Source organism: Scardinius erythrophthalmus, assembly GCF_964197995.2.
Source record: "Scardinius erythrophthalmus genome assembly, chromosome: 2".
NCBI lineage: Eukaryota > Metazoa > Chordata > Actinopteri > Cypriniformes > Leuciscidae > Scardinius > Scardinius erythrophthalmus.
In genome coordinates this window covers 8,739,331-8,754,178 of record NC_138222.1, presented here as the reverse complement: position 1 = coordinate 8,754,178, position 14,848 = coordinate 8,739,331, and the positions used below count along the sequence as shown (strand labels likewise).

Sequence of the window (14,848 nt, the reverse complement as noted above, 5' to 3'; positions counted from 1 at the left end):
AGGAGACAGTATTTTAATATCCAGAATGTTACATACTTCACCATTAAGAGGAATGAGATTGTGCTATTGATGTTAATTCACTCAGAAATGAACAAGTTTGGTGAAGTTTACACTCAATTTTAGATCTAATGTGATTGGTTAACAACAACTGCATAATGATTGCAAAATGTCTTCTTTCACCATCGAGTTGTTCTACAATTACAAGTTATACTGGTTAATGATTGAGCCATCTGATGGCCTGTCTGCATGTAAGATATTACTATCTTTTTCTACTTCATACTTGCTGCTGCCCATGGAGAGTATATGTGTATATGTGTATGACTATGAGCTGACCAATACATGTGACACGGTTTACCGCCAGCCCTATTAACCCTGTTTCCACGTCCCACAGCGAGCTACACTACATATGGTCTTCATTAGCACATGAATGAATGTGCGTGTGTGTGTGTGTGTGTGTGGGTGTTTATGTGTGTGGGATGTTCAGACAGTTGCTCCTTAGGAAGTTGTGTCATGTGCATACACTAGTATGCAAAATTACTTCAGACTAGTGTTGTCACGGTATCAAAATTTCAGTAGTTGGTACCAATACCAGTACAATTTCATGGATCTGCGTACCAGTTTCTGTACCAATGCAAAAACTGTTGAATTAAGTACTTTAAAAAAAAAATCCTCATTTTGTCCTGTCAATTGTTAAAGGTAGGGTAGGCAATTTCGGAGAGGCTAGCAATAGCAAGCTAGCTTTGATAGCATGAGATCCCACCCTCCCTTCAGAGCGTCTCCAAAGCCACGCCTCCTTCAAAACACATGAACGGCAGAGTCTTCAAAGCGTTACGAGACGAGAGATGTAATTAAATTACCTCATGTCTCAAAGCACATAACATTACAATAATAATAAATGTAAACAACTTACAGAGCTCTTACTTGTACCACCTGACTGCTGCAGATTCAATTTGGCATTGATAGTGTTGGCATAGAAATGCATAAATCCGAGTCTGAGGACGTGAACCGCTCCGGGTAGAACGTCATGCTGAGAACGTAGAACGTTGCCATTGCTTAATCACTGTTACGACGTGACGTGAACGCAGCTTAAGATCGTTGTTTTGGTTCAGGAGGAACTGTAAAAGGCGGCTGCTGTTTGTTGTTGGCGCTCGGTGACTGTCTGTCTACAACTCTGCATAGCCTTACAGAACGCGCTGATGACGTGTGATGTCTGCGTGAGCAGGTGCGTGGAGGTATGGAAATACATATGTTGACAGGCGGATAGGACATTGTTTAATTTCATTCCAACCTTTTTCGTCCAGAGACTTGTACATGAGATATATGTACATGTTTTAATATGTAGACCACTTCAATTATTGATTGCTATCAGTATGTGAATAAAGGCTACGTCTACATTAATCCGGATACATTTGAAAACGGCGTTTTCGTTTAAAGTCCAACTGAAATCAAAATTGACCCTATTTACTTTGTTAGCGCATATTACTAGTCTTGTGGTGAACAATTAATCCGTGCAAGTTAAAACACAGAAAAAAATTGTTTGCCGTCGTAATCTTTAATCAAAGTCTGAAAAGTTACTTCCGGTCTGGAATGGCGTCCCTTCTCTGATGACGTAGGTTTGAGGACTTGGGTTGGGAAACGCTTAACCACTCCCCTCAAACCGTTAGTCTGTAATGAGCGAGAGATGGAGAGGAGGAGCGCTAGAGTAAAACCCTGCCCTCTGTTCAATATTCCGTTTCACTGGGAAATACTTCACAGCACTGGAGAAAAGTCGTTTGCAACTTCCGGTTCACGCGGACTTTAAAAACACTCTCCGTCCACACTAACGTTTTCAGGCATTTTCGGACGTTTCAGTGTGGATGAGAAACTTTTGAAAAACGCATGAAAACGCTAAATTCACCTTACTGCGCATGCGTAAAACCCCACAAAAGTTCACTGAAATTATTCAGATGGAAAAATAAATTAAGTTATCGTGCAATTCTTCTGACAGGATAATTTTATTTAGTAAAATATCTCCCCATTCACTGATGCGGTCCAGGTCGCACACAGTCACCATATGTTTGGTCTAAAACGCTAAAACTGCTCTCATGTATTGCCGCAGGACAGCAAATGTGAGTAAATTCTGTCATCTTTGCAGGACTGTGATATGAAGAGTGTGCAATGTAGAATATTTTTAGCAACAGTGTGAAAGTGAATAGTCTAACAGAGGCACAATACTGGTATAAACATGAATATCTATTGGTACAATATGCGTCACATGACTAAATTTACGTCATTGTTTTTAAATACCACCGGTTTCACAGTCCACACTACAACGTGAAAACACTTTGGAGTGCGTTTTCAAAAAAGCTTAGTTTTCATTAATAAAAACGCCGTCTCAGTGTGGACGGAAGGCCAAAATGGAGAGAAAAATATTAGTTAGTGTGGAGATAAATTAGTGTGGACATGGCCAAAGTTTCAACCCTACCTTTAAGTGGGGTTTTCAGCGGTGTTAAGCGGATTCTGACTAACTTACTGTCTAACACCTCTGATAGGGTAATTGCATTCACGCGCTCAACAGACATGATTGTGATTGGCTGCAATTCACAATGCTTGTAAAACACGCTGTACATAGAAACCTTTGAGGCTCAGAGAGCGCTCAAACAAACATCACATCATTGACCCAAAACACAAATCAACCCAGCAAGCGCATAGAAAGAATCATGCTGACAAACACACAGATCACCTTTGCATTGTGGCATTGACTTCTGCATGGTAAAAAATATACCCGTTTAGTTTGAGAGGTGCAATCTGTACTGTGGGTGGCAGTGGGTTGATTGCTGTGTGTCTGTGTGTGTGTCCGTACAGAGAAACCGGTGAACGCAGACCAGCAGGAGCGGACTCTTCTGAAGGGCGTGTTCAGCGTCAGGAAGGGGAAGACGCAGCTCCATAAATGGGCCGAGCGGCAGGTCATCCTCTGCGGGACCTGTCTTATCGTGGCCTCTGTCAAGGACAGCCTGACTGGCAAGATGCACATCCTACCCCTGGTCGGGGGAAAGGTAGGGGTTCACAGACACCTACACACACATCAGGATCCGAGAACAGATAACAGAGAGCAGATGCATCAACACAGCTGTGAATGAATGAGGATGAGGAGGGAAGGGAGAGAGAAGGACAAATGCCAATCAGACTTTAGTTAAAGTCGGTGCAAAACAGAAGTTGCAATAGTCTTTTCTTCCCTGTTGTGATGTATATCTAGGGTTGGGAAACGAAAATCAATTCCAATTCTGGAAGAATGGTTGGATGGTTCTGGTTTGCTATTGGTAGATCTCATGTGAGTAACAGGTTGTCCTGCCCTCACACCAGTAAACGCATCATCAGAGAAGAGATGTCGCTGCAAGTTATTTTGATTAAAGATTATGAGGGCACATGGATTAAAAAAAATAACGATGTGCACGGATTAATCATTTATAATAAACACTGATTCCATAAAAACTTGATTTCATGGTGACTTTAAATGAATATTCTGGGTTTTCAGCTTCATGTAAATGGACAGTACAGTATGTGTGTCATGCTGTTGATTACCACAGGCAATACTTTCAGCTCGCAGTCATTTCAGTTTCCATTTACAGTAACACACTTCAATATGATGTCTAGTATTCAAGCAGCCCAGAGGGTTTAAAAGCAGAAATGTGTTTTTGTTAAAGCACTTACATGAATTCTTCTGTCAAAATTAATGTTTGTTACTGGAGTTGTGAATTTCAAAATCATCTTTTGGAAGCAGAACTGGTGGAGAAACTTCTAGTTATGGGTTACTCTTGTGGAAGAGAAGTGTGCTAATTGTATTGAGTATGCACTGATAGTGTACTTCAAATCTTAAATTAATATTTACAGAAAACTGGACTTGATAATAATGATACAAAAGTGCACTTAAAGGGTTAGTTCACCCAAAAATGAAAATTCTGTCAGTAATCACTCACCCTCATGTTGTTCCAACCCTGTAAGACTTTCATTCGTCTTCGGAACACAAATTAAGATATATTTGATGAAATCTGAGAGCTATCTCACTCCTTCAAAGTCTTCTTGGCAATTTCATTCTGCCGATCCAGAAGAGTTAGTAAAAACATTGTTAAAATAGTCCAAGTGACTACAGTGGCTCAACCTTTAGTTTATCAAGCGACGAGAATACTTTTTGTGCGCAAAAAACACAAAAATAATGACTTTATTCCACTATTCATTTTCTTCTGTGTGGGCCTCTGACGTGAGTTCACGAGAGCGCCACGACTCATGCGTGAGAACGGAGAAGATGAACGCACGGGTTCTCATCTGGTCAAAATTCCATCATATGTAGGCATTTAGCCCTGAACACAGCATTGTTTTGGACATTTGGTAAGTTCTGTTGCAAAATATGTGTAATAAAAGTCGGCCAATCAGGTTGTGAACATATCCCTATGCCTTTAGGTTGGGGTTAAAATGCTAACGTGAGCGCTAAGCGGACCAGGACTAAACGTTTTTTTTTGTGTTTTTTTTGGTTCGGACCAAACGAACCAAGTGAACCGAACTACAAATGTACACCCTAAATGTACTAAATTGCAACTTCATAATTACTTACGTATTCAAATATGTGACCTAGGACGACAAGTTTCAATAAAAATTACATTCAAGTATATTTTAGTTTGCCATAAATACATTCGGCAGTACACTTTAACCATATTTAAAAGACAATAGAAGTAATTACGAAATTAAATAAAGATGTGCTTAAGTCCTACTTAAGTGGTCACAAAACGTTCAACTAATTGCATTTAATATAAATTTAAACTATAATACATTTGAAACATTGAGTTTGCACTTAAAAGGATAGTTCACCCAAAAATTTTAATTCTGTCATCATTTTCTCTCCCTCATGTTGTTCCAAACCTGTTATGAGTTTCTTTCTTCTGTTGAACACAAAAGATATTTTGAAGAATGTTGGTAACCAGACAGTTGACGGCACCCATTGACTTTCATAGTAGGAAAAAAAAATCAATGGGTGCCGTCAACTGTCTGGTTACCAACATTCTTCAAAATTAATTATTTTGTGTTCAACAGAAGAAAGAAACTCTGTTTGGAACAAATTGAGGGTGAGTAAATGATGACAACTTTCATTTTTGGGTGAACTATCCCTTTAAAGGTGGTATCAGTGATTTCAGGCCCAAAAATATTTTTATCACATTCATCTAATCTTTCCTAACGATCCGCTAGCTGCCCGCCCCATAAGCATGCCGTCAAAAAAATGCGTCTCTGTAGGCAGCCTAGGCTCTGAGATCTGAACACAAAAACAAATGGTTTAGCCAAACACTCAAAACCAAAACAAATAGTGTTCCAACCAATCGCCGACAGGGGGAGGGTGTTGTGAGGTTTTGTGCTCGTGCACGGCTGCACGCGAAGTCAGAGCTGAAGAAAAAGCTGGCACAAAACCTCACAACACCCTCCCCCTGTCGGTGATTGGTTGGAACACTATTTGTTTTGGTTTTGAGTGTTTGGCTAAACCATTTGTTTTTGTGTGCAGATCTCAGAGCCTAGGCTGCCTACAGAGACGCATTTTTTTGACGGCATGCTTATGGGGCGGGCAGCTAGCGGATCGTTAGGAAAGATTAGATGAATGTGATAAAAATATTTTTGGGCCTGAAATCACTGATACCACCTTTAAGTGTATTATTTCTGTAATATCAGAGACAATACATATTTAGGTTGATATAGAGTGAGTGCTGGATTTACTGATAAGTTAGCCTTTTGCCAAGGTTCATAAGTGTTTTTTTCAAAGCACATAGTGTCTTCATAACCCACAGAGTTGACATGCTCGTTTCTTGGCTCAGGTGGAAGAGGTGAAGAGGAGACAGCACTGTCTGATGTTCAGCTCCGCCGGCCCGCAGGCCCAGACCTACTACGTTAACTTCGACACGCTGGCCGACTACCAGCGCTGGCATCGGCAGGCTTCTAAAGTGAGTGATGTGCTTTATCTAATCTAGACATGCATTAAGATTTCATTAGGAAACCCACAGTGATTCAACAGCGGATCAGAGTTTTCTCTTCTATCGCTTTTCCAATAAATCCCCCTCACGGATTGTACTTGTTTGTGTTTTGGGTACGGAGGGACACACCGTACCGACCGCCTGCAGTGAACAGCTGTAACAGCTGTCTTATGTTTTAAACACACACGTTTATTGTCCCGAACTTGTTTGTTTTCTTTGTGTTTCTTTTTTGTTCGACTTCCCTGTGTTCTGTTAGTCCTCGTTTGTCTTAATCACCAATTAATTGGCATTCCAAACTCTGGCTGCGTGTCTGGAGTCTAATGAGGTCTGACCATCTCTGGAGATCACAGCTAACTCCCCTACACCAGAAACTTCCTGAATTATGCAAAACGCGCTCTAAACGACTGTGTGTGAGGGTGATCCTGAGGTAACAGGCTGTTTGAGGTGGCATGATAGATGAGAAACAGAGCGTTTGTGTGTTTTGTGTGTGTGTGGGTTGTGTGTTATAGTGTGTGTGTTTGTGTTTAATTTGCATCACTACAGCCGCTGTGCTGTGAGGTCTGACTGGCTCAGTAATAAAAGAGCCTTTCAATCCAGTCGAAATCATTGTTGACTAAAGCTACATTTCCTAACAATCATTTTCATGAACTGAAATAAAGCTGAAATAAAATACTAATATTAGATGGAAAATGTTGCCTTGGCAATTAACTGAAATAAAATTGAAGTTTAAGCTTAAGTTTTCTTTTTACAATTATTCAATTGTAAAAAAAAAAAAAAAAAAAAAAAAGCTAAATAGAAATATATATATATATATATCGCTAATTCATAAATATTATTTAAATAGCACCAGACATTTAGGGGTCAGTGGCAATAAAAAATAATATTTAAAAATCATTTGCAAATGTGCAATAACTTTGAAAATGTCAAGTGGTGTGACTATTAAGTAAAACAGCAAAAACATATTTTCCTTACACCTTGAATACATTTCTGAAAGTAATTTTCTTTTTTCTTCAAATATCATTATTCATTTTTAGAGTTTGTTTTTTGGTAATATTAGTCATATTTTTAAGCAAAAATGCTTTGAAGATTCATAATATATGCAAAAAATGATTTACCACATTTATTTGTTAGTAATATTTTAAACCATAAATGCTTTACTACTTTGAATATTTCTTTTTTTTTTTAGAAATAATAATAATAAAGATTACGCCAAACTATATCTGTTTCACATGTTTCTGTCTTTTTCAGCTTCTTATTGACTCCTTTTTCTTCTTCTTTTGACTAAATGACTAAATGCCTGGCAACTAATTTTAGTTTAGAAATTGAAAACATGTTCATCATAAGACCTGTATTCTGGTAAATGAATGAATGAATGAAATTTAAATGAATCTGGTAAATGTCTGTATGAATTGCATTTTATTAATAGGGTTTTAAAATGAATTAATAGACGTAGACACACAAATCTGAGCATGACGTCATTGACCCTTCACATTAGTCCGCTGAATGAACCAGCACGCTCAGATTCTGTTCCAGTGACGTAATGACCGTGTGCTTCATTTCACTGATGTGAGTTTGGCTCATGCGGCAGTGCCTGAATGATGTCACCACTGAGCTCTTCAGCCGTTCTCAAGCAGTGTTTTTGCACTTTTAAAATCTGATCGCATAAGCCATGTTTTAACATAAATGATAAAACAAGTTATAAAGTAATTGCTATATAGATTGGCGACTGTAAACTGCCTACATTTAGGCTATTAAAATATTTCTTGACGAAAAAATTAACCCTGAAAAGTCTGACATATAAAATAAAAGTCAAAAATATCTTAAAAGAAAGGAACAGGAACCCTAAGACTATATATATATATATATATGCTGCCGTACAAAAGTTTGGGATCAGTACGATTTTTTATGTGTTTAAAAGAAGTCTCTTCTGCTCACCAAGGCTGCATTTATTTTCATTTTATAAAAAAAAAAAAATCTATCTATCTATCTATCTATCTATCTATCTATCTATCTATCTATCTATCTATCTATCTATCTATCTATCTATCTATCTATCTATCTATCTATCTATCTATCTATCTATCTATCTATCTATCTATCTATCTATCTATCTATCTATCTATCTATCTATCTATCTATCTATCTATCTATCTATCTATCTATCTATCTATCTATCTATCTATCTATCTATCTATCTATCTATCTATCTATCTATCTATCTATCTATCTATCTATCTATCTATCTATCTATCTATCTATCTATCGATCGATATTTTATTTTTATAAAAATGATATATTTTTACTCATATTTAATGTCATTAACTATTTTGTTGCGTAACGTTGGTTGTCTTTTATCATTCTTCCACCATTTTATTCAAGCAATGAACCATTCTAGCCAAACGCCTTGCAAATACATTGATTTCCCTAAGGTTTTATGTCATGCCTAACCTTATTTGGATATTACCATTATGAGATCATTGGATTTGTATAGGCTGCCGCAGAATGCTGATCGTGTTGATGAGGCGTGTATTTCCACATTGTCATGTAGGTGGTGTCTCAGACTATAAGTCTGGTGGATTTATCCTGCTACAGTCTGGAGGAAGTGCCCGAGTATCTCTTCTACTGCCAGGACGTCACACACCTCAACCTACGGCACAACTTCGTGAGGCTGGACGGCCCTGGAGGACTCATCAACTTCAACAGGTGAATTTACAGCATTCAGCTTTAGATGGTTTGGCTGCTGTATGTAGATTGTGGACAGAAAAGCAGCTCTAGGAATTCATTTCTGTTTTCCTGCCAGATGTACTTCAGAAAAATACCTTTCTTCAATGCTCTTTACATAATTACAAACTTGTGCATAAATTTAGGCTGTTGTTTCCGTTGGGATGCGGTCTCTTGTTGCGCTGCCATGCACACGGAGAAGAGCTATTTATTCTGTACATGCACTTATGTCAATGACAGCCGCTTCTGTGCAAATACAAGCAATGAGAGCATCACGAAAGGGGAACTTACAGAGGGGATGATGCTATCGCATGTTAATCAGTAACTATGATTAGTGGTGTTTTAATCGGTACGGTTATCATTAGATGGGCCATTGGACACAGCAGTAAATGGGCCATGTATATTTCTTCATGCAAAAGACTCTGTTCATGGTCATATTTCACCCCAAAATCAAAAGAACAATAATTTTAAGGATATTTTTGTGAATATTTTTTATAGTTTATTAAACCTATAATTATTATTTTTTTTTAAATGTGCATATGTGTAGCTTAAGATTATTCAGATACCCAAAAAATATGCAATTTGGTGCTGATATTTATATGGCCAAAAAATAAGATGAGATTTTGATCAATTGTAATATATGCATTTTATGTCAGTAGTCTGTTTTACTGTTGTAAAGTTGTCACTTTATATCTGTATTAAGATAATATTTAAATGCTTATAGTTTCTGATAAAGGCTCTGTAGTTTTTATTGTAGGAAGCAAACCATATAATGCAGTGCAGTACAAGAGGTGAACAAATAAACGTTGATGTATCATATTTGATACTCACATTTTAACATGATTTTTCAAAACAGTGCTGTATAATCAAGTATTTAATTTTTTTTTTCAGTCCATTAAGTGTTTATCTTGAAATATTACAGTAACACTTTACAATAAGTTTCATTAGTTAACATTAGTTAACTCTTAAAGTCCCCCCATGTTGTTTATATATCTGTGTATTAAGGTTGACATGAAATAAGAATGAATACTTCTATCCAATTTTCATTTCAACATTTGCTATTACATTATTAAAATCAAAATGTATTTGTTAACATTAGTTAGTGCACTGTCTGTGAATGAACATGAACAAACAATATAAAAACAGTACAGATTATATAAAGGTAGACATTTTTAGAATTATACTAAAGGGCTTTAACTTGCTAAAAAAGTAAACTACCGATCAGACAACAAAAGGCATGTAGCAGATTGTGTACAACAGGTTTTTAATCATGTTGATAATTTAGAGGCCTTAGAAATTTGTGTTTCAAATATGATACAGTATGCTTTATAAGGTTAAGCTTCTTATTTCTTGTTGATTTTGGAGTGAAATATATATATATATAACCCAGACATTTTGGCCTCATGTAAGAAGCTTCTCTGCCATGTTACTACTTTCACAGAGAGCTTTCACACATGCTTGCTCCATTATGCCTCTCCTTTCTGGTCTTTCTCTCTCTCTCTCTCTCTCTCTCTCTCTCTCTCTCTCTCTCTCTCTCTCTCTCTCTCTCTCTCTCTCTCTCTCTCTCTCTCTCTCTCTCTCTCTCTCTCTCTCTCTCTCTCTCTCTCTCTGCTCATCTCAGCTGTGACATATATTTAGTAACTGAGTGTGGTGGGTGGTGCAGGATGCGTAGGATGATGGTGGTGGTGGGGTGATGTGTGTGTGTGTGTGTGTGAGAGAGGCGAGAGCTCAGCGTATGTTCTGATTCAGGCTGCCACCTTCACGGCTGTGTCATTGCTTTACCTCCCAACCACAACAGTCATTTACTGGCTCATTCTTAACATGCATATCGGACCACATATTGCCACAGCCTCTGATATTTAGGTTTCGTGCTATAGACATTTTTGTGTCGCTGCAAGATGCCTCGCTCAGGGGTGTTTGTCGTGTCAGGCGGTTGCTCTGGGCTGGATGAGCGCTCTTTGGCAGTCATTCGTCCATGAAGAGCCCCGTTTGACAGCGTCATTTGCCTGTGGTAACAAGGATACAAAAGCCATTGAGCCAGTTAAAGGAAACAGGAGTGTGGGAAATTGGGCAGGAGAGACCAGGAAGAGCATGCAATGATGCCATTTAGTTTGAAACGATTTGATACAATACGATACAATATGATATCATACTACTTTATTAATCCTCAAAGGGAAATTAAACTGTTATAGCAGCAAACACACACGCGCACACACACACGTACGCCAATAAAACAATGTTGGAAAGATACTTTGGGAGTAAAAGTCATTTATACAGCGAGTAGTTATTTTATTAGTTAGTACGTTTTTTGTTTTGTTTTTTAAAGAGAGAAATTAATACTTTTATTCAGCAAGGACACAATGGATTTATCAAGAGTGACAGTAAAGACATTTATAATGTGACAAAAATACTTATTTTTCAAATAAATGCTGTTCTTTTCAACTTTCTATTCATCAGAGAATCCTGTAAAATATATCATGATTTCCACAAAAAATATTAAGCAGCACAACTGTTTACAACATTGATAATAAAAAAGAAATGGGAAGTTTGTAAGATTTTATGTTTTTGAAAGCAGTCTCTTATGCTCACCAAGGCTCCATTTATTTGATCAAAAATAGAAACAACATAAAAACATCAATATTGTGAAATATTATTACAATTTAAAATAACTCTTTTCTATTTTAATATATATTAAAATGTCATTTATTCGTATGACGCAAAGCTGAATTTTCAGCATCATTACTCCAGTCTTCAGAGTCACATGATCCTTCAGAAATCATTGTAATATATTGATGCTCAAATTCTTATTATTATTATCAATGTTTAAAACAGTCATGCTGCCTAATATTTTTGTGGAAATTGTGATGTACTTTTTCTTTAGGATTCTTTAATAAACTTTATTTCATTTATTTGAAATACATTTTTTTTAACATTGTGAATTTAAAGTGTCCTTACTGAATTTCTGATTTTTCTAACATCTAACTTACATTTTTACGATTTTATGACTTAAACATGAGATTAATTTTATATGGCAGATTGCTTATTTTGATTTTTAATATTTACAGAAGGTGTTTGATGCTTGATGATTTTTCTTGTCCTTTTGTCATGCCGCAAAATTCACTGAAAGTCTCCTCACGGGATAATAAAGATGACTACTAAATTGGTCTTCCAGAAGACATATTGTCTGCATTTGGATCAAAACTGTCGGACATCTCCATTGCACATGTCTCTTTACTTAATTTGTCTCCAGGGAGCTCCTTTATAGAAATTTACCATGGGAACCATAGTTTCTGCTCAAATACCACATTTGAGGATTCACTGATTGGCACCTCGTATGGTTATGTGTTGGCTGTACAGTTACAATGGTGATTTTTAACAGTTGCTGGCCTTATATACCGTATCTCACAAAAGTGAGTACACCCCTCACATTTCAGCAAACATTTTAGTATATCTTCTCAAGGGACAATACTATAGAAATGAAACTTGGATATATTTTAGATTAGTCAATGTGCTGCTTGTATAGAAGTATATATTTACTGTCCTCTGAAAATAACTCAACACACAGCCATTATTGTCAAAATAGCTGGCAACAAAAGTGACTACACCTTAAGTGAACATGTCAAAACTGTCAAAAGTGTCAATATTTTGTGTGAGCACCATTGTTATCTAGCACTGCCTTAATCCTCCTGGGCACGGAGTTCACCAGAGCTGCACAGGTTGTTGCTGGGATCCTCTTCAACTCCTCCATAATGACATCATGTAGCTGATGGCTGTTAGACACATGGCGCTTCTCCACCTTCTGCTTGAGGATCACCACAGGTGCTCAGTAGGGTTCAGATCTGGAGACATACTTGGCTACTCCATCACTTTCACCTTCAGCTTCCTCAGCAAGACAGTTGTCATCTTGGCGGTGTGTTTGGGGGTCGTTATCATGCCGTTCGGCCCAGTTTCTGAAGGGAGGGCATCATGTTCTGCTTCAGAATGTCACAGTACATGTTGGAATCCATGTTTCCCTCAATGAAACTCAGCTCCCCAGTACCAGCAGCACTCATGCAGCCCCAGACCATGATGATACCACCACCATGATCGACTGTAGGCAAGACACAATTTTCTTGGTACTCCTCACCAGGGCGTCGCCACACATGCTGGACACCATCTGAACCACTCAAGTTTATATTGGTCTCATCAGGCCACAGGACATGGTTCCAGTAATTCATGCTCTTGGACAGGTTGCTTTTAGCAAACTGTTTGTGGGCTTTCTTGTGAGCCAGCTTCAGAAGAGGCTTCCTTCTGGGACGACGGCCATGCAAACCGACTTGTTGCAGTGTGCAGTGTATGGTCTGAGCACAGACAAGCTGACCTTCCGCTTCTGCAACATCTAAAGCAATGCTCGCAGCACTTATGCGTCTGTTTTTTGAAGCCTGCTTCTGCACCTGACGCACAACACGAGGACTCAACTTCTTTGATTGACCCTCGCGAGGCCTGTTCCAAGTGGAAACCCGTCTTGGAAAACCTCTGTATGACCCTGGCCTGTACTGTCAGTTTCAGGGTGTTACCAGTCTTCTTATAGCCTAGGCTATCTTTGTTGAGAGCAACAATTCTAATTCTCAAATCCTTAGAGAGCTCTTTGCCATGAGATGCCATGTTGAACATCCAGTGGTCAGTATGAGAGAATTGTACTCAAAGCACAAATTTTAACTGCTCTAATACAAGATACACAAATTTGTATGGCCCTGTCAAGCAGACAAAAACATGAAAATGATGAATAGGACATATGGCTTTGCATGGTTAAACAACATACAGCTATTATCACTTAAGGTGTACTCACTTTTGTTGCCAGCTATTTTGACAATAATGGCTGTATGTTGAGTTATTTTCAGAGGACAGTAAATATATACTGCTATACAAGCAGCACATTGATCACTCTGAAATATATCCAAGTTTCATTTCTAAAGTATGTTCCCTTGAGAAGATATACTAAAATGTTTGCTGAAATGTGAGGGGTGTACTCACTTTTGTGAGATACTGTACATTTAGAGAAACAGTTAGGCAGGCTTCTTCTAACGGCTTGCTCTCTAAATGCATTTGTTGTAAGTCCATTATGCATAAGTGTTTCTCATGTCTTATGATAGAGTCTTATCATCAGGAAGTAACCCTGTCCATTAAAAGCACTGAATATTTCCGCAGATTTGCCCAGCTGAAGAGCTTGAACCTTTCTCACAATGGCCTGGGCGTATTCCCGGAGTCGGTGTGTGAGATCCTGACACTGACAGAGCTCTATCTGTCCTGCAATGGTCTCAGTGCGATCCCGGCCCACGTCGACAACCTCCAGAGGTCAGCGCACATTACACGACTTTACTGTGCACAACACACCATCTGCGGCTGCTCTTTTGGGCAGATTTTAACCTGCAAATAATATGCTGTTGTTTGTTTGTTGCTATTTTTGTAGCTGAACTAAAAGAGAAAATATGTGCTTGTTTAGTTATATTTCTGAAGTCACTGATCCTTTTTGTTATTGCCAAAATGGCCTCTCTTTTTGTAATCAGCTCAACTTTTGTAAGTTCACAAATGTAGGACCTTGCAGGTCATTTGAAAAACATTGCACAACATAATGAGTGTGATTATGGGTTATAATCTAAATAATCCTTTGATTTGCATGATTGTATTTAAATTATTCAGTGCTTTATAGCACCACTGCTCCTGCAATTACAGTCAGTGTGGTACCAAAGAGCCTGTCAAGCGAAGTTATTTTTCCCTTTCAAAATGAGCCAGTAAAATGCATGAAGTTCAGCCGTGCATATTACGCTACCAGATTAAATCAAGCATAAAAATCAGCCTAGTTTTACTGCTCTCTGCTCAGCTTATATGAGGTGCTCTGAGCATGTAGGAAGCCTGCAGTGGAATCTTACTGGATAGTGCTGACCATATCTGTCAATATTAGTGTCCTTAAAATTATCAGCATCAGGCTATATTATATTATATTATATTATATTATATTATATTATATTATATTATATTATATTATATTATATTATATTATATTATATTATATTATATTATATTATATTATCTTTTAATATAACACTTAGGAAAACTCAGGAGAATCAGAATACACAACAACTTGTATAAATGAGAACGGA

At 37.7% G+C, this 14,848-nt stretch overlaps 1 protein-coding gene across 1 annotated transcript in view; it reads left to right on the top strand.

Moving 5' to 3' along the window:
- phlpp2 (PH domain and leucine rich repeat protein phosphatase 2) overlaps nucleotides 1-14,848 on the top strand; it is a 62,685-nt gene that overhangs the window by 29,377 nt on the left and 18,460 nt on the right. The window contains exons 4-7 of the mRNA XM_081354114.1: nucleotides 2,845-3,035; nucleotides 5,832-5,957; nucleotides 8,536-8,690; nucleotides 13,896-14,042. Of these exons, the coding sequence (XP_081210240.1) occupies nucleotides 2,845-3,035; nucleotides 5,832-5,957; nucleotides 8,536-8,690; nucleotides 13,896-14,042 (619 nt within the window). The remainder of the gene's footprint in view (nucleotides 1-2,844; nucleotides 3,036-5,831; nucleotides 5,958-8,535; nucleotides 8,691-13,895; nucleotides 14,043-14,848) is intronic.